At 44.7% G+C, this 21948-nt stretch overlaps 1 protein-coding gene across 3 annotated transcripts in view; it reads left to right on the plus strand.

Moving 5' to 3' along the window:
• The window catches only part of arhgef3 (Rho guanine nucleotide exchange factor (GEF) 3), a 95514-nt gene extending 76394 nt beyond the window's left edge, over window positions 1–19120 (plus strand). For all 3 annotated transcript variants that reach the window (XM_066698257.1, XM_066698259.1, XM_066698258.1), the window contains 9 exons: window positions 186–293; window positions 2824–2994; window positions 4677–4739; window positions 6057–6153; window positions 6810–6886; window positions 11543–11800; window positions 12845–13015; window positions 15547–15733; window positions 16153–19120. In XM_066698257.1, the coding sequence (XP_066554354.1) occupies window positions 186–293; window positions 2824–2994; window positions 4677–4739; window positions 6057–6153; window positions 6810–6886; window positions 11543–11800; window positions 12845–13015; window positions 15547–15733; window positions 16153–16454 (1434 nt within the window). In that variant the 3' untranslated portion in view covers window positions 16455–19120. The remainder of the gene's footprint in view (window positions 1–185; window positions 294–2823; window positions 2995–4676; window positions 4740–6056; window positions 6154–6809; window positions 6887–11542; window positions 11801–12844; window positions 13016–15546; window positions 15734–16152) is intronic.
• Window positions 19121–21948: the final 2828 nt, after the last annotated feature.

Raw genomic sequence — 21948 nt, forward strand, 5'->3', positions numbered from 1 at the left:
GACCTTGCTCAGCACCCACTTAAAGGAGTGTCGCCTACGTTCCCTTCTCTTAAGTTTCTCCTACCTCTGTGTGTGCATTCAGTGTTGTTCTTGTTCTTTGCTCAGAATGTTACTTCCTGTTCTGACGGACCCTCCAGGCTTTGTCACAGTGTTCTGACAGCACTGTTTGTGTCCATCTTTGACAGGAGCCCAGTAACAAGCGAGTGAAGCCACTGTCCCGGGTGACGTCCCTGGCAAACCTGATCCCGCCGGTGAAGGCCACTCCACTGAAGCGCATTGGGCAGACCCTACAGGTGAGCCAGGAACTTCCTCCTCCAGGCTGGTTGATGCTACAGCAGACCTGTGCCCAACATCAGATGTGGATACTTATTAAATTCTCAGTCATGCCGAGTTTTTTGTGGCTGTTTTTACTGAAATGGTTTTTATAGCGTTGTAAATTGCAGAAACAACAACAGAGATGCACAGAGCCAACTAACAGGATGTGCAATAAGTTGAATGAAATAGCATGGAAATGCATGCTTCAGTTTGACAGTGTACTTATTTTCTACAGTCTACTTTATTTTATTATTCTCCATATTAAAATGTTTTAAGAAATAAGCGTTCATATCTCTGTGAAAATGATAGTCTGACCTTAACTGATTTAAAGGCCTTTTCAATTAGTAAAATTATGTATTCCAGTCATGACTCATTCGGTTATTGACTGCAGTTACATCTGGCATTTCTAGACATCAGGGCTTGTCCACAGCAATAATAAAGCCTGCATTCACTCAGCTTTGTTTCAAACTATGTGCACAGCACTACTACTTCTCTCATGGAGGCTCCTCCTATAATGGTCCTTGTGAATAAGTCGGTGCTCTTAATTGGAGTTCATGTGAGACACCAACAAGCACCTGTTTGAGCAGTTCCACGCTAGTGAGAGGGCGGGGGCAGCTTTGTTTTCGTTGGGGGCATTCCCAGACGCCTGGAAGAGCCTGTTTTGAATTATTTATTTATTTTTTCCCCTCTCACTCTCTGAGAAGTGTGGCCTTGATGGGGAGCAGGAAATTAGAGGCTTAGCTGGCTCAGTGTGCCCCGGGCAGCCTGAGCTGCACAACGGCCCTGTTTGGTGCTGAAAACAGGAGACCGATTCACTTTCTCTGGTCGTTTGCTCTCCATTTATTCCTCTCACTGCATTTTCCCACCCCTGGCTTATCTGACCTAGGCACGGTGCCCTGTCCTGTAGCTAATCCCCCCCCTGTGAATGAACCCTCTTTCTCTCTCCTAAATCGCAAAGCCCTCACAAACTGTGGGTCTTGGGTACTCCGTGCCTGACCGCCAGGCTCCTTGTAACCCTTACAGGAGGAGGAGGCTGTAATTGTAATGATGGCTCGAATCTGTTGTTCTGAACTCTGTAAAAGGGGGCTTGGTGTTTTTCAAAATGTCTGCTGATGCTGAGAGTCTTTAAATACACTTTAAAGGCCAGATGACAAACTGTTTGTGTGAGCACTGTGAAATTTTACTTTTGAGAAACAAACTTAAGGGGGTGGATGGAGGTTTTTTTTTTTTTGGTTGGGGGGGGGATTCCAGAAAAGGAAAATGATTTAACATATATATTGGTTCTGGAGCATGACTAAAGAACAGATCATAACAAACTATTTTGGTGACACATGTGAAATCATGACTGTGACTCTTTTGTGACCCCTGTCTACGTCATTGTACTCAAGAGGTCTGAGGTCCTGGACAGCTTGCTTGACAGGATTCGTTGGTTAAGAATGCAACTTTCCCGGAGTTTCATGAATAAATAAGGCTGTTTTACTCACCGGCTTTCAATTAGACTGCACAGTGCACTTGGACCAAACACAGAGCTGAGCAAAGTGAAACTGCTGTTTGTTTGATTGTATTGTGGTTAATCGTATGTCCAGTTTTGGTAGTTTTTTTCTCCACACTCCTGTTTTGGATTAGACACCAAGGCTGTAGTGGTGGCCTCACACACTCGCAGGGAAGTGTGTCCCCTTTCAAAGTCTGCTGACCAGCTGCCAACCTCAGGGGGTGGCACCCTGCCCTGCATCATGTCCATCAGCGTGGCCTCCAGCCCCGAACTGCCAGGAACGAATAGGGCACTCTGCCACCCCCGGATGCCCAATTAAACCCACATGTGGATCGCAGCAAGCCGCACACCCACCCTGAATAGCCATGTTGTCAGTTTGCCTTAACAGAGTATGAATAGGGCTTGGTTGAAGAGAATCCCTTCCAGCCTCTTGCTTATGGCGCTATAGCTTTGAGGGCAGGTGTTTCAACATGTGCACATATTCGGAAAGGCTTTCTGTTCTGCCCAGTTTGTTTATTTGTTAGGCTGAAAACAACCCTTCTAATATTTACAGAGCTAGCAAGGAGCTCCTTTTGTGAAGGGGCTCTAAAATCCACCATTGTGTTTTGGAAAAGGCACTCCTTGTCGGAGCAAGCTTGCTAAACTGGGACAGCATGTTAAATACCCTGTGATCTCTGGCCCTCCAGCAGGGGCGGCCTGGTATGTGTCCTGACAGACTGCGGCTCCATAGCCATGACAGACAGTACTACCAAACCCTATTTTTCCTGGACTGTTTTTCAGGTCAATTGATGATGGAACATTTCCTCTTCTGCACTCTATTTAATTTGACTAGATAGACAAAATCAAAGGTCAAAAGGGTAGTTGCATGTTGCTTTCTGTCCTTTTGCTCAAATAAGCTTTGATTGACCTTCCTTCAGCTAGCTGCCTTGGCCTGTGCTGTGATCTCCGCTTGTGATTGTTAGAAGTGCAGAGCTATGACTGACTGTTCATGTGTCCGTCCGTCCCCTCCTCCACAGCGGTCCATCAGCTTCCGCAGTGAGAGCCGGCCTGAGATCTTCACCCCGCGCCCATGGACCCGCAGTGCCGCCCCGGCCAGCACCAAGCGGCGGGACAGCAAGCTGTGGAGCGAGACCTTCGACGTGCGGCTCAACCAGATGCTGACGTCCAAGGAGATCAAACGGCAGGAGGTGAGCCCAGTGGATGCCCACTGAAATACAGGATCTCCTGCCAAGCTGATGGGGAAGACCTGAGGGGGATAGACCAGCGTCTCGCGGGCTTCCCTGTACGGTCATCCACAGTGGAGTTCAGAGCTTCCCATAGCTGTGAATTGGTTTCCACATTGCGCTTCTTTGCAATTCACTTAAAAACTACTTTTGGAAAAGTAGATCTCCTTGACGGGGAATGACTAAAGACAAGGACTAGGACTAGGACATTGAGTTATAGGAATAATAAATGTATCAAAAGTTTATTTGTTCTGCAGCTGTTAATGGGAGTTGTTCCTGCTTTTTAAAGTAAATCGAGCTGTATGCAGATTATATAGAAGTAAGCAGATTCCTCACTGCAGCAGTTCCTAGGATTTCAAAAGTTCTCCAGACTCAAAGTGAAGCTGTAGATTGGAACTATGGCACAGTATAGGGATTTCTATTGAAAGTCTAGGTTGAATCGCCAAATTCACCACAGTGATGACCTCATGAGTGCTGTGGTAACACTTTGAGTAGAGTATGTCTCCATGCCAGCTCTTTCCTTGGGAAATCCTGTGTAACTCATTGTACAGACTGTATTATGTGCATGCCTAAATATAGTAAAGGGGGAAAAAAACAGAGAAAGATTGATTGCTGCAGATGAGACATTACTCTAGCATGATGCATACCCTTGTGCAAGCAGGGTAAGCAGTTGAAAGTAAGGTTAGGGCGCTTTGAATCATGCAAGCAGGCCAAGCATGCCGACAGCAATTCCGTGCGAAACATTAAAACGCAGCCACCGCTCTAAACACAGACAGTGTTGTGGAAGCGTAAAAGAGAGGCTGTGAAATGGCTGTTGATTTAAGACGAGCGGGGTGGGGGATGTGTGTGTAGCTGAGTCTCTCTACACTGTGAGACACTGGCCTGGCGTGTCTGTGAGAGACTCAAATACCAGTTCGCTGGTGTCATTAGGCAGTCCTTTAATCATGGCAGCCTGCTCAAAACTACCCCCCCCCCCACCCCCAACTCTATCCCCATCCCCACTTCAGTTTCCCCCCCGACACAGGCAGCAGCCACTTCAAAGTTCAGGGCGATAGATAGCGTGACCAATTGAACACATCTGCACAGCTGCTTATAGAGCAGTATAGAGTTCAGACAGGAGCTGCTGGGGCAAACGTCTCTGTGCGTCTCGGCCTCAGACTATGGTTAATTAGATGCTGTTTGAAAATGAAGATTTGCTACTCCCATTTCTGAAAAATGAAGATGTATTAGTCTTGTGCAAGTTGTTTTTTCTAAAATGAAAAAAATAAGAGCATGTATGTATAATTATATTCCGTAGCTGCAAAAGCAGATGAGATGTGCTTGGATTTTTCAGAAATAAGCTACGTGCTGTTTTCCACATCTGTCTGGGTCTCCTTCAGGTTCAGTAAATTAACAAAAATGCTCTAAACTGAAGAGAAGATGACAGATTTTGTCTCCAAAAGGAGGGATAAGAATCTCACTGAGCTAGTGCTTTTCAACCTCAACTTCAGGCTCTTACTTAAAAGTAAGATGGGGTGCCTGTTCATTCAAAGCACACAGAAAAGCAAGGTGCAAACCAAGTTACAGATCTTATGGTGGTGATCTGAGTGTTCTCCACCCCTCTGAACAGTATCCCTTTTCCACCACCCCCACCCCCCCCCCAACAGGCAATCTTCGAGCTGTCCCAGGGGGAGCAGGACTTGATTGAAGATTTGAAGCTGGCAAAGAAGGTGAGATCTGTTTTCCCCATTTGAAAAGTTCCCCTCTCCTCCAGCCTGTAACATGTGGTTCTTTAACCCCAGTGGGAAAGCACAGTTCAAATTTCACCTCACCACACTGAGCCCACACACGTGAGGGAGAGGAGGGAGGAGGTGGAGTTAGTTAACGATCGCAAGCGTGTGATTCAGATGCTCACGCTAGGAACCTGCACAGTACCTGACATTGCTCATATCTCCGCATCGGTTAGTATACAGAAAAGGAGTGAGGAGGTCTGGACCTCTGGGAAGCTGCTGTGTGTCCCCAGCTGAGGCCTGTATCCTGGCCCAAACCAGAACTGAAACGGCCAGATGCACTGTGGGTGGGATGCGGTCCAGGAGTGAACTGCACCAGTGATATGTGAAAGATTTGGATAATCTTGCATCTCAAGAAACCTTGCCCTGTTTTAATTTGTTTTGAATTTTGTTGACACCGACTAGTATGGAAGGTGTGGCGATAGACTTGTGGGTTTTCTGCTGCTCCAGGCCCCGGAGCGTCTGCTCTAGGTGACACACTGTTAAAAAATACCTAAGAGACAATGGTGGGAAGGGTGAAGGAGACAATGAGGACTTTCCACTTGCATCTCCATGGTATCAGTAGATTTATGGGAGCCCTGTTGCGCAGTGACGGTTTGGGTTTTCTCCAGGCAGTATCTCGTACTGTGTATCTTGTTCTATTCCCCATTTTTTACTGTACAGAAAGGTATTGGATATCAGGGCAGCTGCAAAAGAAATCAAAATCCCATCTGCGCAATGTCTTAATCTGTATCTAATCAAGACGCTTCTTTTGTGCTCTTCTGGAGTTTTTTGGGGGGGAAATGTATTACACTTTCAATCCTGCAGTGTAGGAATTAAAGTAGCTCTATAAGATCTTGCTGTGCCGTCTTAGATTGTTTCCTTTTTTTAGTTTCTTTCTGGGAATGTTAACAGTCTGGGGTTTAAGTTTGAGGAGGGGGGGGGGTTGTCTGGATCTTTGCTCTGAAATAATACTGGCTAAACTGTAAGTATAAACAATTAGATTTGGCCAGTTTTTTTTTTTTCTTTTTTTTTTTAGGTTTTATTTGTAACTTTCCATATTGTGCCGAAAGCTTCTTCGCGCTGCAGTGTTTTCCTTACTTGAAATATGCTTAAATATGATCATTTTTTTTTTTTTTGGTAAATGTACTGGGTTTGTTTTTGCAGTTCTCAGTCTGAATTATAGCGAGGCCTTCCTCCCCATACTGCTCTCAGGCACAGACCATGTGCTCCAGGGCTGGCGGTCTTGGTTTGTAAGGCATTGTCTTTTCTCCACAGGCCTATCACGACCCCATGCTCAAGCTGTCAATCATGACCGAGCAGGAGCTGAACCAGATTTTCGGCACTCTGGACTCGCTCATCCCCCTGCATGAAGGTAAGGGCCTGAAGCAGGGAGCTGCCCAGGATGCCATGGCCAGGGAAACAGAAATTAGATCCTTCAACGTCCAATCCCCTGTGCCATACACACGCATGTCTGGACAATAAAACCAATTTCACTGCTTAATATTATGTCTTTCTGTCTTAGCAGACGACACGTATCCAGGGCAACTTACCGCTTCCAGATGAAACATTTTCAAAACATTACAAAGTGCACTAAATACAACCAGTGCAAAATACAATATGCTGACATCCTAGTACAAATAAGCTAACAAGTGCAGACATAATAGAGTTGTGTGCCAAGGGGTGGGATAGGCGTAGGAACAAGAGAAGTTACGGTAAAATGATAAGAGCTAAAAATACAGAAGTAATCGGGAGCATGGTTTTCTTAGCAGACGCCCTTATCCAGGGTGAGTAACAGCTGTTACAAGAAAAACCTATTTCAAAGCATTACAGAATGCTTAGATACAATATTAAAAGGAGTTAGATCTGTTTCATTTTCACTCCTTTGTCCTTATGTAAAGGATTTAAGGCTCTTCCAAAGCAGTCTACCTGTAATGCAGTTTAATTCAGTCTAATACAGTGTAATGTAATGCAAGGTCTTGTCCGCCTGCCTTGTCCTGATGGACCCTCTTCTGTTTTTGATTGGGACAGATCTCCTGAGCCGTCTGCGAGAGGCCAGGAAGCCAGATGGATCGACAGAGCACATGGGCCACATCCTGGTGGGCTGGGTAAGTCTCTGGCACAGGTACCCTCCCAGACCACATTGCAAATGGTGCATCCCACAATCTCTGGGAGTAGCCTCCATATCTGATAAGTGGCCTCAGACTCAATATCACTACACAGATTGAAACGGATGGACCCCTGTAGAGAGAGCTTTGGGAAGAGGCTGAGATAGCAAATTAGTGGGAGGTAGTGGAGTGACTCTTTAAACAGCCTGGACAATGCACAGAGCAGTCGGGGCAGGATCGGCCCATGCAGTCCTGTGAATAGATACAGGACTTTATTTACAGGCTTTGTCTGTCCTGGCCTTCTTACAAGAACAACTTGTTTTTTTTGGGAGAACAATTTTGAAGACCCATTTGTAAACAACTACAGGCTGCTGTGCACAATGTCTGCTTCTTCCACAAAGAGACCGAGATTTCACCGAGATCCGGCCCATTTATCACACTTGACGGGCTTGTCGAATGTCCCTGTTCCGACTGCAGGTTTGTTTGTGTTGCTGTGCGCTGCGGGCCAAATTGAACTGGCTGTTTCTTGCGCAGATCTGAACTGAATTGAAAACGGCATCCCAACTTTGCTGAGCTTTCCCAGGGTTAGGGTGTGCTGTTCTGGATGATTACTCAATCGGATGCATTTTACTAGGGTCACGGAATCACTGGAGCAAAGTCTGTCCACCCATCTCGTCCCCCCCGAGTTGATTTATACAGGAAGAGGGGTTTGTACATTGATGGATGAAGCAGTACAAAAAAACATCAACTTGGCAGCACCAGCCAGAGTGTTTTTTCATAGCAGGCTCTTTACTTTTTCCATTGAGTGAACTGTCATTTTTTTTCTTCTATTTTTCAGCATCCCATAATTGCATGGATAATATTGAAGGGTCTTTTCAAGCCCAGGATAGCAAGCCATGATCCTGTAGCTGTTCAGATATGGTCATACTGCGGACTGAGTAGTTTGACATCAATGTTCATGAAGTTCATGCAACTTCAGTACTAAACTGGATGCTTAAACATGAATAAATAAGACAACCAGGCAGTTTGGAGACCTGTGGTGCCTGCCACTTGACAAACCAAACAAGATCTGAGCTTTCCTGAAGCACACTGCTAGCCTGCACTCGCAGACGAGAGCGGGAGACCCACACCGTACAAAAACAGGATTATAGGCCTAGCTGGTTGCCATGGCACCTGGCTGCGAACCGATCACAGCAGATTAATGGTACATGGGGGAACATAAGGAGTTCAGCAGCCTGTCAGAAATGGCTAATTTGTTCAGTGGTAAAGAAAATACAACCATGGGCTGTTTCTGGAGATTTAGGAAGGTTTAGGTAGCAGGGGACTGTAAACAAACCATCAGCCTTCAGTGCTGATATTAATTGGCCCACAGGGCCCTGACTATAGAGTTTAACCCAGTAAACAATTGCCCTCTCTCTGAGATTATTTTAGTATGACGACTGGCCTCTTTGCAGTGCTATTTAAAGACCTGTGTGCTTGACTGTTTTCACTTTTCACTATTAAATAGAGCCAACTCCCAAAGTGATCATTTGAACCCCTATTTGACACCCTCCCTCTCCCACTGACATCTCGCAATGGAAAAGCTTGCATTTGCTGAAAAGATTTAAAACATGAATGGACAATCGGGTCTCCATAGATTTTTGTGAGGAAATTAGCAAAACATGGGACGATGCTCTGTTGAATACTTGTAATTTAGTCATTTACTCTCCTGTAAGATAGCACTTATACAATGTTTTGTCATAGTACTTGTCTTGCTTTACTAGAACTTGTTTATTTTGATTTCCCCTATGCTCCCTTTCCCTTAGCCCTTGACTGACCTAACATCTTGTCTGCACTTATCAGCTTTTACAATCTAGGATGTAAGCCCTCCTATATTGTTTACTGTATATCTCATACACTTGTGTGAATTGGAATTTGTAAAATGTATTATGCCTTGAATTGCACTGTATTATTGCACTTTGTATTGCTCTTATAAGTCTCCCTGGACAAGGGTGTCTGCTACGAAATAACAATAATAATAATAATAATATTGAGAAACAGACCTGGATGAGTTATATGGCTAACCTACTTACAATTAAATACTGGTCAGACTTCACTGCTTATAGATATAATATGAGTCAGTGATTAAATCTGCCTACTTCTCAATAAATATTAAAATTACTCTTTTAATTCTGAAGTAGTGGAGATTTGTTAATTGTATTTAGTAAAAGCAATCGGACTTCTGGTGAAGAGTATGAAATATGACTTATGCATTGATATGGGCCTGGGTGGCCTCTCCCTGCTTCAGTAGTGGCCTGCCAGTGGTTCTGCCAAGAGACTGCCCAGCTGTTAAGAACTCTCCTTGTTTATCTGAAACACTGCAGGAGTAGAGCGTGACATCAGGGGAGATCCGTCCATTGGATTTTCACCTCTGTGCTGCAGCGGTGACGCAAAAAAACATCCAACTGGTGGGCGATGGAGGTGGACAAGCTTATTTTAGAATCGGGAGACGTCATTTCCAATCTGAATTAACCTTGGTCTCCCAAGCTTTGTGTTTATCTGTGGAGCTGGAGGTTTATTTAATGGTGGGATGTTTTTTTTTTTTTTTTTTTTTTTTTTTTTCCCCCCTGAGTGAAGAGTTGGCCGCGAGGGGGTTTGATATTAATATTTACAACCAGCTGAACAATGCATACCAGACTGGGAGAGTTGGAGCTATATTGGAATTTTTAAGCACTAGTCTGATTTACAGCCTTTACAGTAAACTGGAGCTGGAGACTAACCTCGTCGTAACACCGCCGCAGCACATGGGATCATTGTCATTAGTGACAGGAAGTCCTCGCAATGTTGTTTGACAGTGCCTTACTTACTGTTAACAATGTATTGATGTGATCAGCTGGCAAAGTACAATGAAGCTGCAGGTCTATGAAACAATTACACATCTATATATTTAGGACATTTTGTATATAATGGAAGGGTTGTTTACTCTAGAGAATAAATAATTTGCAAATAGACCTAAAGGGAAAAAAAAATGTCACAGGTTTCAGATATAATGAGTTTTAACTGGGCTGTCAGATTGCATGCTCTGTATAATTTGTTCGTATTTTAAAGGGCTTCTAAAGTCATTAGAAATAAACAGACATCTTAATGTCCAATGCAGTGCATCCAGGAAGCTGTTCCCTCAGATAGCTGAGGTTTTCTCTTCTTCGGAAGACAGGAAAATCATTATCCACCCACAAGTGCAATTACCACAATTGTGTAATCACACTGGCAAAGTGAAGATTAATGATGAATCAAACTAGGTTTGATTTTCCTATTTCCTGCATCTAGGGAGCTTTTGAGCATTAACTCCTTCCATGTTGGAATCACCTTGACTGCTTCATCCCCATGGTGTGTCACAGCTGATCCACCTGGTTGCCCTGCAATAAACATCAAGAAAACAGGGCCAATATTTGGAAATAGGGGGTGAAACACATGCTGGACAGTTCCTCCATAGAGAGAAATTGGTTAAAATTGACAAGGTTTACCTCCAGTAAAAGTACCTGGTTGTAGTGTTTTTATTTATTTGTATTGTGTTGCATGGACCTAACTCTTCATCTGCTGGTTAGTTTTTTAAAGGGTTAATCCAATGCACACCCACTTCCTGCCCTCCTCCACACAGTGGAATGTGCCAGCGATGTTGTGCCAAGCTGTACCGATGTTCCTACTTTCAGCAGTCTTGACATGATAAGTAATGCAAGGAGGCAGTTAGTGCACACTGTTTGCTCGCTGAAATCTGCCTGTACTGGCTCAGTAACAGTCTTGTGGCTTATTGACGTGAATGCCCTGTAGCGTAAGAATCAGTTGGGATGTTAGTGCATGCTCCCCACTCAACCTTGAATGGACTTCATATTATAGCAAGGCCAAACGGTGTTGTCGGGACTGTGAAATGTGCGCAGTCCAGTATTGGCTTTGTGGTGGAAAAATAGACAATCGCGATTTACATTTATTTTATTGTCTCCCCGCAGGATTTTGTCACTCAGTGTCAGTGTTATTCATACTGTGTGTCAAAACACTTTTCACTTATTTAGGGTGTCGAGCCAAATCAGTTGTCTGTGTACACTCACAGCTGTGTGAGAAGAGCAGATCCTGCTGCTTGCACTGTATTAACTTTTCATCAAGAGGAATTACAGCACATTGCCTTGGCGAATCCCTGTCAAGGTGATAATTTTATCTCGGGGCATCTATGGAGTAAAAAAAAAAACTAATAAATTGGGGTCTGTTTATATGAATCACTGCCAAGTCTGTAAAATATAAATCTCCCTCAAAGTATCACAAAGTTAGGTCTCTGATCCCATTTCTCTCAACTGGAACCAACCAGGCCGATGCACCTTTGTGTAGTGATTGCTTTAGTGGGGCACTTATTGAGTATGTGGTAGTTTAACCCTTAGTAACCTTTGTAAATTGAGATCATATATTTTTGCAAACTTTTGTGTCATTTGTGTCCTGTATGTCACAAAGGGATCCTCAGGGTTGCATTGAAAGGTGCATTGCTATGCCTATGGAGGGAATCAGGGTATTGTGCAGCTTTCTGAACCCAGTGGTTTTTGTACTTCTCTCATGGCAGTGTTGTGGATAGGTCCCACTCCCCAGACTAACTCCTCTCTCTCTCTCTCTCTCTCTCTCTCTCCCTTCCCACAGCTGCCCTGTCTGAACTCCTACAATAGTTATTGCAGCAACCAGGTAGCAGCCAAGGCTCTGCTGGACCACAAGAAGCAGGATCACCGGGTCCAGGACTTCCTGCAGCGCTGTCTGGAGTCGCCCTTCAGTCGCAAGCTGGACCTGTGGAACTTTCTGGACATCCCTCGCAGCCGTCTGGTCAAATACCCCCTGCTGCTACGCGAGATCCTCAAGCACACCGCTAACGACCACCCTGACCGGCAGCACCTGGAAGAGGCGGTGAGCGAGAGAGGGGGGTTTAGCCACGCTAACGAGCCATTATTATACAGGTTTCCATTTCCGTTTCTTAATTTAGGTGTGTCCCGTACACACCTGAATTAAATGACGTCATAAAGTAGTGCTTGTTCCTGCGAAAGGTGGAGTTGTAATGAGTCAAACCGCAGTACCCACGATAAGGCTGAGAGGGGGAGAATCGTAATGAAATAGGTGACCTCGGATCTGTGATTTCCAAGCTCAGTGTGGGAGGATCTTGGCGGGCGTCTTTATTTCCTTCTGTCTAGGTGGCCTGCAGAGCCCTCCTATATCCAGCTCTGATGACAAGTTCACAAAAACAAACAGATCCCCCTGCTTTCCTTGGGGAGCTGCTTGGGTTTCTGGGGAAAGACCCAGGGCCCGTAGCTGCCACCCAGGAAACCTGCTGAAAGCCGGCTGTCAACAGGCCGTGCAGCACGCAGGACCTATCAGCAGCTCGCCTGCCTGTCTGTCCCCAGCCTCAGATGTGCTCAGCAGCTGCTCAGGAGGCGGCTGCTTCACTGGGGCCCAGAGCTGCTGTTCTGGCTCTCTTCTTTTTATATATTTGTAAAGTTCAACGGCAATGCAATCTGGTATCCAATTAACACTCCCCAATTAAGTCCCAGTTCTACAAAATAACAACAAATTACTATGGTCTTGCATATGGTCAGTCATCAAGTCACAAGTTTTTTTTTGTAATAAGATGGTGTAAACCCTTGATGCATGCAGTGAAAGTGTCTGGTTAAGAACAGCTTTCTTTTGACCGTGCTAGGAAGATACCTTGACACTTCGAGGACTTCAGCTGTCTCGGTGAAACACGCATATGATTAATAGCATAAGTGCTCTTTTCACAAAAAGCGAGTTGCCTCACACCTCACAGTCTGATGGTCCCTCTGCAGTTAAGGCTAGCAGGGCAAAGCACACGGTACGAGGGACCGCTGCTTCATGTGTGGCCAGCGAGGAAGTGCAAACAAAAGATGAGGAACAAGACTTGCCCGGTCTGACTGTGCGTGTGCTTCTGTTCCTCCCCAGATTAACATGATCCAGGGCATTGTGGCAGAGATCAACGTGAAGACGGGCGAGTCCGAGTGCCAGTATTATAAAGAGCGGCTGCTGTACCTGGAAGAGAGCCAGAGAGACCTGCTGATTGACAGCTCCCGCGTGCTCAGCTGCCACGGAGAGCTGAAAAACAACAGAGGCGCTGTGAGTGTCTCCGCACGCCACCCCCCACCCCACCCCACACACACACACACACACACAGATCACACCTCTGCAGCCCTGCACACCCACACACAGACAGGCACGCCAGACCACACCGAGGCTGGGCTGGATTTGATTTTGGCTGCACTGCTGTTTGCTGCTTTTAATTGAAATCTATTAATGGGCCTGGCCTTGGGTTACGCTTCATTAATATCTTGGGCATGTCAGTTTGTAGATTTTTTTTATACTGGATATAAGCTTAATGTATCACTCAAGACTTAATGATCTTGTGTAGTAGCTATATAGAGCTTTTTACTGGCCCATTCCTTTGTGTTCAAATCCAGAAAAGGGATACAGCAGCTGGAGGAAGAAGGTGAGGGTGGTTAACTGTTGCCCTCTCTCCAAACCTGTCTTCTCATCTCCATCCGTTCCTCTATAATCCACTCTCCTGTTGTGTGACTGCAGCTCAGTTAATCTGGCACAATTACTGACCTCCTGGTAAAGTGCAAAGCAATTAAAATGTGTTCTTCAACCCAGCAGCAACCTCATTGTCACCTGTGCATACACACTTTCTCCCCTGTTTTACACAATCAGCCCTGGAGCCAGTCTTACAGGAGTAACTTGTTAGAGCTGTCATCACACTGGCATTATATAACAGAGCCTGCGAGAGCTGCCACCAGACAGAAGGGTAACTAGCATCTGAGAGAGACAGCCCGAAGGAAGAGGAGCAGGGAGTGGATATCTTGACAACACTGGAAAGAGACCACACCAGGGATCAGGATTTCCCCTGAACCGAAGTGAAAGAAAAGAACAGCTTTTAATTACCTGCTGTAGCTCTTTATTTCCCAGTTCTGCTTTCCTGATGATGCCTAATCTGCCATAGTAGCCACCTTTTAACCCATTTCAAGATTGTCCAACCTCCAAATTGACAAAAAAAGACAATCCTTTCACTCTTTTAGGGAAGTCCGTACCAGAATTTACGCTGTTAAAAATCCTGATCAAGTCTTGTGTAGGAAGAGCATTAATAACTTAACTGTCCATACTGTGCCGCAGCCAGACAGAAGAGAAATGACTGTGCAGCTCTGCTAATTTGATGATTTCAGTGGCATCAATAACAAATCAACATATTCCAGAGTGTTTCAACACGTTGCCTGGATACAAACCTGTTCTTTTTGTTGCATGCAGCACTATTTTTTATTCTATTTTATTTTTTTCTCCAATCCTATATGAAAATGGAGGCTCAGTATCAGTTTAAAATAATCAATCATCCATGGCGACTAGGGTGCAATCCCAGTGCTTCGGCCACTTGACGACACTTCTAGGACGCACTTAGGAGGTGGCTCCGACGAGCAGGAGCCCGGGGGCGGACGGATGGAAAGGTCACAATGGCCGTGCCCTTTCACGCCCCCTGCCTTTCATTCAGCTCTGACTTTCCCTGCGCTGTTGCTGTTGGATGTTTGTACCCCTCTGTCAGCACACAGCCCAGAGCCCAGCCAGCACTGACCTTTTGGGAATTGAGGTTAATGAGGAGGGAGGCAGGAAGGAGCACTTTGATCCTTCCTTTTTGTAGCTCCCCTACCTCTCAACCAGCCCCTCAGGCCTTCACTCAATACTGTTAAAGCTACTGTACTGGCTCTCTATACCAGTATGACTGTGTTCACTGCCAGACTGACCCAAAACTGATGCTGTGCTTCAACTGACAGCTTATTTTATCCATGCATCACAAGCTGCAGATAAATGTTGTTATACTGCAGGTTAGGGTTTGTGTGTGTGTTCCACAAGGCATTTAACTCAACAACTTAAAAATTTAATCTTAAGATCTTTAAAATGAGCTACTTTTTCCCCCACTTTAAAGAAAGTCTACTGCCACAAGGTCAGTAGTTACCCACATCTTTTGAGTGAAGAAAGGAAGGAAGGAATTCTAGTCTGCCATTCCCAAAGCATGATGGGAGATCAGGTGGCACACCACTACAGGGCTAACCCACGCTCCTTGCATAACACTGCTGGATTAATCCACTCTCACTCTCATCCTGGCTACAGGTGCTTTGTCAGGGTTCAGTAAATATTGAACCTATCCAGTCAAGTGGTGTTCAGTTTAAAAGCATTCATCTGAGGCAGGTCAGGTTCAGCTTGTCAAAATGAGTTCTTTACTTCCATAAAGTAGCTAACGCATGGAAAATATGAAGTCATGTTGGCCACATTTTTAGGACACTTGATAAAATGAAAGAAGCTTAACTTTCAGAGCATGAGATGGAAAAAAAAAAAAAAAAACTGTCCAACTATATTCAGAGGGCCACTCTTAATTTCTGGGTAGCCGCGATGCAGACTTCACTTGTGTATATACCGTGATCGCTCCCGGTGGTCATATTTAGAAAAAGAGCTCCAACAGGGAAAGCAGTAATGAAATGGAAACTGCTAAATGATATTGGTACACAGTTGCCATGAGGTCATCACAGTTCGGTATAATAGACCTGCTTGGTAGTCTTGTGGTCATGTCAGTTTGTGAGTGTATGCCTTCTTCCCCCCCCCTGCAGAAGCTGCACGTGTTCCTGTTCCAGGATGTGTTGGTGGTCACGCGTGCTGTCACACACAACGAGCAGCTGTGCTACCAGCTGTACCGCCAGCCAATCCCAGTCAAGGATCTGCAGTGGGAGGACCTGCAAGACGGAGAGGTCCGATTGGGTGGATCCATCCGCGGCGCCTTCAGCAACAACGAGAGGAGTGAGTATTGGCCGGACTTTTGGTCCTGGGAGGATGGTAGTTTGAAACCTGAGGCTGTTGTTACACAGTATATAAGGAACTGAGCATGTTTTTTTTACCCTTACAATGCTACAGGTAGATCATGAGGAAAACTATCGAATTGTAACCAAACCCAGTCCCACCTACAGTTAGCTTTATGCCTGTTTCCTTTAAACACGGAGTGCAGACAGCCACAGTTTCACCTTCAGCTTCAGCATTTGGCTTCCTATCCTCTTGTTTTTGTAGTCTGCAGGATTCCAGTTATGCCGTTTTTGTGCTGCAGTGTAATTGTCCCTTAGCCGAAGTCAACAAACTCTGCTTTTGATTGGAGCTGCATTTCAGCCCAAGCGTCCCTCCTCCATCCATCCCTAACCTCCTTCCCCTCCCCCTTCTTCTTCCAGCCAAGAACTTCTTTCGTGTGACTTTCCGCTGCGGCTCACAGACCCAGTCGTACTCCTTCCAGGCCAGTGATACCTTCAACAAGCAGCAGTGGCTCAACTGCATCCGGCAGGCCAAGGGTGCAGCCGGGGGCGGTGACCCGGATCCCCAGTCCCCTCAGTCCCCCGTGCGGGACACCCCCAAGCCAGAACGCATGGACCAGAGTGACAGCGAGTCCTCAGACTGTAGCATGGACACCAGCGAGGCGAGCGCAGACTGCTCTCGGATGGAGGGCACAGACTGCAGCCGGCCCATACAGGTGTGAGAACTACAAACCCGGTGCTGAGTCTTACCTGTACAGTATTGGAACCCACCGCCGCAGTTTATGAAAAGCACTTCTTTTTTTTCAAATGTTTGTTTTTGTTTTGTTTAGTTTTTTTGTTTAGTTTTTTTTTTAACCAGCATCAGTGCGGCTTCTCTCATCTGTCGTGTTTTTCTACTAGACTGTGGTGTTGTGAGTGTGGGTCCTACCTGGGTCCCTTTCTCGGACCAGCAGGGAAGAGGGTGACAGCAGCTCTGGCTCCTCAGGATTCTTGTTTGTGGGTTATATTTTTCCCCCTGCCTTTCCGGCTGTCTCTCTCTGGGGTGGGGGGGGGGAAGCAGGGAGCCCCTGCCGCTCTGCTAGTGAGGCCTGCAGTCTTGGGACAGAGAGATCAGCTGACACTGAGGGAGAGCATGGTGGGGGAGGGAGTGTTTGCCATCCTGCCATCGACTCACCAGGCCCCAAGGACACTGCTATCTACCACCTCACAGTACTGTTGCCCACTTACTGACAAAATCACACCAATATGTATATGTATTAGTGTGTATATATGTATAAGTATGTGTGTGTGTGTGTGTGTATGTATATATACATATACATATATATTGTTTATAGATATATATTTTAGAATCTATAGTGTTTACATCGTATCCAGACAATGACCAGCAGAATGTTTTTAGGACAATCAGTAGAGCATTTGGGCATGGTGGGGAAAGCTGGCAGTAGGTTGATTTGTACCTGCTGGGCTGACTGTTTGGGTGGGGAGGTGCTCTATTACTGGAGGAGTGTATGGATGGAGGGGGGGGTTCAGGATGTCACAATTGGGGTTGGGATGAGGGCACACTTGGATAATTGACCATTTGCTGTGATTTCTTGTGAAGGGGAGGGGGTCTGGTTTCCTGTGCTTTTTTCTCTCTACTACCCTTGTGTGCTCAGGACGAAGGATGAACTATGAACTCGGTGCTGAGTATTGGACTTGGCCGAGGCAGCCTCATTCACAGCACTTAGCATCTCACTCCGAGTGCCTGCCTGCCATTGAAAGATTAGAGATCCAAGGCCACTTGCCCGGCCAGCCCTACGACAACCTAGGGTTACCATCACTGGGTAATGCAGAGTGGAGTCAGTCCCACAGGGGATTATAACCCAGGATGGCAAAGGTGCCAAGGGGGGCAGAAGGAAGCAATTGGATCTCAAAGTTAGTCTTCAGTGTCGACATCGCACAGTGAAAGAGAAATACTTGGAGAAACAGCAGTAAGGAAAAATCTTTTAAATAAGCTTAATAGAAGGATTTATACTTCACAGTACTGTGTATCATGACTAAAAAAAAATGAAAATGTTTCCTTTCTGGTGGAGGATTTTACTGATCAGATGAGAAGGGACTAGAACCGGAGCCCTCTGTGACTGAGGTGTGAGGAGACTTACCCAGCATGCCCTGTCCCTAGCCTGCTCTGTTCTAAGAGGAGTCTGAACACTAGATCGCACCAAGGGCTACTCAATGGGCTTTACTCCAGACTGCAAGTTAACCTAAGTTGATTGGAATGAGGGAATCATAAAGAGTATATAATTTGGCCATAAAATCCTGCTTATTTACTCCGTAGCTCTTTTTCAGATCAAGTTTTTGTTTTTTCATCCCTTGGCAGGATTGGAGTGGCTTACTTTGTAGGCTGCATTGACAGAATTGGCAGACTGTAGCAGTATTGCTGTAGAGATGTAAAAGGAGCAATCAGCAGCTCCTCATGTCTGACCCCTCTGAAGCCAGAAATGGAAACTGTTACCGTTTAGGGTCTTAGGTTTGTACAGGTGGTGGGAGTGAGTGTTAACGAATCGCACGGAACAGAACATGTACAAAAATAGCCATCAGCAGGTGAAACGTCTATTGTGTAAAACTGTATAATAAATCATGTGCAGAACAGCCAGTATGATGTAGGTTTGGGTGTTTTTACATCAGGTAATCATTTGCAGTGTAATTGCCACCACATTACACTTAAAAGAGAAGCAGAAGGTAATTATTACAATGTAATTAAATACTGTAGCTGTTCATGCCATGTACTCTGCAGTGCAGCCGTAGTCACTGGATTTGTGGTGGACTGTCCCATGACCGCACAAAATATGACTGCTAAATTATTGCCAAAAATCTTTGTGTTCAGTTTTTTGTAATCTCATGTGTACGTTTATTTTTGGAGTAATGTTTGTGTCTTTGTTTTTGTATAAAAGTCACATGTGTTAAAGGAATCAATGTGGCATCATAATCACTATAAATGATCCAAAATATATGCCTTTTTTCTTTCTTTTTAAAGAAAAGTATTGTTCAGATTTATCCTCTAGAACATTTATTTATAGTTTTTACACACGGTGAATTGCTTTTTTTGTTTTTGTTTTCTCTCATGGTTGTTTGGTAATGTTCTTTGGAGAGGTGACTGGTGGGGGTTTGTAAGTATCAGATGGAATCGGGTGGAAGAAGCTGAAAGATAGGTTATCAGAATGTGTCTGGAAGACTGGACTGTAATTGTTTTGTTTTTTCAAAAATATTAAAAAGGTAAAGGACATTTTTCTCAAGTGTTGTGAAGCTTAAAGTATGTTGAAAGATTCTGTGAGACGAGAGTTAAGAGAGGAGATAATACTGTTGTATAATGAGCTTGAAGCATTACCAAATAAATGACATGAACTGAGCTTTTGTATTGTGTTTATTTGTCACCCGGCCTCCAATCTCCCACGACACTGATAACATGGCTGTGCTGCCTGGTTCAACATCACTGCAGGACTGCGCACACAGCCCACCCAGGGGCCGCGCTTCCCACTCGCACCCAGCTCCGTGCTCCCCGTCTCCTCCCCACAACGTACATTTCAATTAAATACAGTCCCACTAAGTGCAACATGACATCTGCAACCGCCAGTGCACATCAAAGTAGGGGATGTCTGGGGTTACATATTGGAACTTAAAATTGCCCTTGATGTTTCTCCCAAATGGATTTACCCTTACAGGGGGGCCACACTAACATACGCAAGAACGGCAAGTGGATCATTGCAGATACAGCCCCTCAATCCTGAGGTATCAATTTTTTTTTTTCCACTGAACATCAGTTAGACTTTAGTGTCCTCATGTTTATTGGCGAACATCTAAAGGCTTAATTTCCTTTCACCACTGAGAGAGAGAGACCACCACTATAACCCACCCCAGTTTATATTTCCTAAAGCCATGCATGTTCACTTCACCGTTGGGGTTCTCGGCTCCTGTTGTTCAAACCATCACAAGTCCAGCTCAGGCCAGGAATGGGTGCACGATATGTCTGGTATGTTGGATTGTTATTTTATGTATACCCTTAATATTATTGTTTTCAAAAGCTTTTTTTTGGTTTATGAGAAACTTGTGTGTATATATATTTCAAAACAAGATATTGAAGAGAGGGAACTTAGTGCTACAGGTTACCAGTCTCTCTTATTAGAAATACAGTGGAGGTGTCATGGCTTATGTAAAGTTGATCTTGGTCTGAGTCCCATGCAAGTCCATCGGCATTGTACTTGCCATACTTTCCCAAGGACCGCATAAAGAAAGGGCAGAGCGATGGAAGGGGGAGGCAAAAGTTGGAGTCTAAAAGAATCCAGACTATTTATAACAAAACAAAAATGCAGTGGAGTTAAAAATACAAAAAGAATTGCATTTGTCAAACTGTTTGTTACTGCACTGCTCTCCAAAAATGCAGTCTTGGTATGAGACTTGAGCTTTAATTCAGATGAGTAATTGTCTAATTGGGGCCTGCATGTTTTAGGGCTTATTTTTGGCTTCCTACATTCCTGTCAATCTCTAATTGTATGCATCTTTTGGTTTATTATTTGGAACACCCAATGGGCAGTGCTATTTGTCTTAAATTCCCCAAATGTGGTCAAAACGGTCCAGCCTGAAATGGAAGAATAGTTGTTTTTTTCTCCAGTTTTCTTCCTTGTTCTCCTCAATTTCTTTTTTAGGACTTCCAGATAACTGGTTTGAGTGGGATTACATTTTCTTGTTAAGTACTTAATCCTTCCATGAGAAATGCTTCAGTCTTATGACTTGCTATTGTTTTAACACAGTGACAGATATTTATAGAGGGAAACACCCAGAATCACAACAGCAGTTAAATGGGCCAACAGTAAACAATTGTAAGCATAAACAAGATTCAAATGGGATTTTGTACACCGAAGAGAGAGAAATTAACTTTATCTGGCATTAAATATAACTAGAGATTACACAATCTTTCAATGGAGACCTGCAAAATGTAACTGAATGTTTCATTGATGAAATCCACGTGACAGATAGCAGTGGGTTCTGAGGAATCTCATCTGATTCATAAAAAGTCCATAACAACTACCACAACAAACGCAAATGAAATGAGCATTCAGCGTGAAATTACAGAAGTGGATCATCCCTACAGTGCCACAGCAGTTCAATTTTAACATCACACTGTGACTGTAGTAGATTTTACCATTGTGAATATTAGTTGTGATTCTAGCAGCTATGATTCTTACTTCATCCCAATCCATTAAATGAAATTGGGCAAATTTTACATTTCCAGACTCCTGTTTTCCGAGACAGAAGAAGCCTGCGCCTTCTTTTGAAATTAACTATTATTGAATGCTTATATCTACCTCAGAGTATGATAGGTAAACTGTCCTCTAATCATAGGATAATACCTCCCTCTGCTGGCTGAATGGTGTAGTTCTCTTTTTCCAGGAGTACCAATAGCAATAGCAAGCACCAATACCTGCAGTACAGGTGGTCATTCAGCAGAGAAACGAGACTAGAAGACATCAGTTGAGCTGGTTTATTCCATACAGGGTGCTCTGGAGCCAGCAAAAAGCAGACTAGCAGACTGACTCCAGATTGCCAGGCTGCAACTTATATACTTGCAGGCATTATGAAACACATTGTATCACAGTGTTTTTCACCCAATGGTCTTTACCCCTCACCTGTCCTCCCCCCTGAGTCGGATGTTCCGGTTTATTATTGGTGTCCCAGGCAGGGGCAAATCCTTCCTTTGGACCATACACTCCTGTTATCAGCAGGGGTGAATATCCCCCCCACCTGCTATCAGTGTCCTGTATTGATTTCTAGTTCTGTTGGTGGAGTCTTTCTCCACAGGCAATTCTACACTCATCATTTACACCAGAGAGAGAATTTGCTAGTACCTCACTGTGGAGATCCCCAGTAATAAGTAACCATTAATCCAGCTGCTTCACCACTGCGATGCTAATGCCCATGTGTCTTGTTCACAAGACACGTCTAAAATAATGAGCATGTGTCTTATTGACTCGTATTCACAGCCACTGTCCACTGGAGGATGAAAGGAGGGCTCAGTCATAATAATTGAGCTACACTTGCTTACTGTACTGCACGGAGAGGGGTTTCCACAGTTGTAAATATATATATACACCGATCAGCCATAACATTATGACCACCTGCCTAATATTGTGTAGGTCCCCCTTTTGCCGCCAAAACAGCCCTGACCAATCGAGGCATGGA

This window comes from Amia ocellicauda, chromosome 3, assembly GCF_036373705.1.
Source record: "Amia ocellicauda isolate fAmiCal2 chromosome 3, fAmiCal2.hap1, whole genome shotgun sequence".
NCBI lineage: Eukaryota > Metazoa > Chordata > Actinopteri > Amiiformes > Amiidae > Amia > Amia ocellicauda.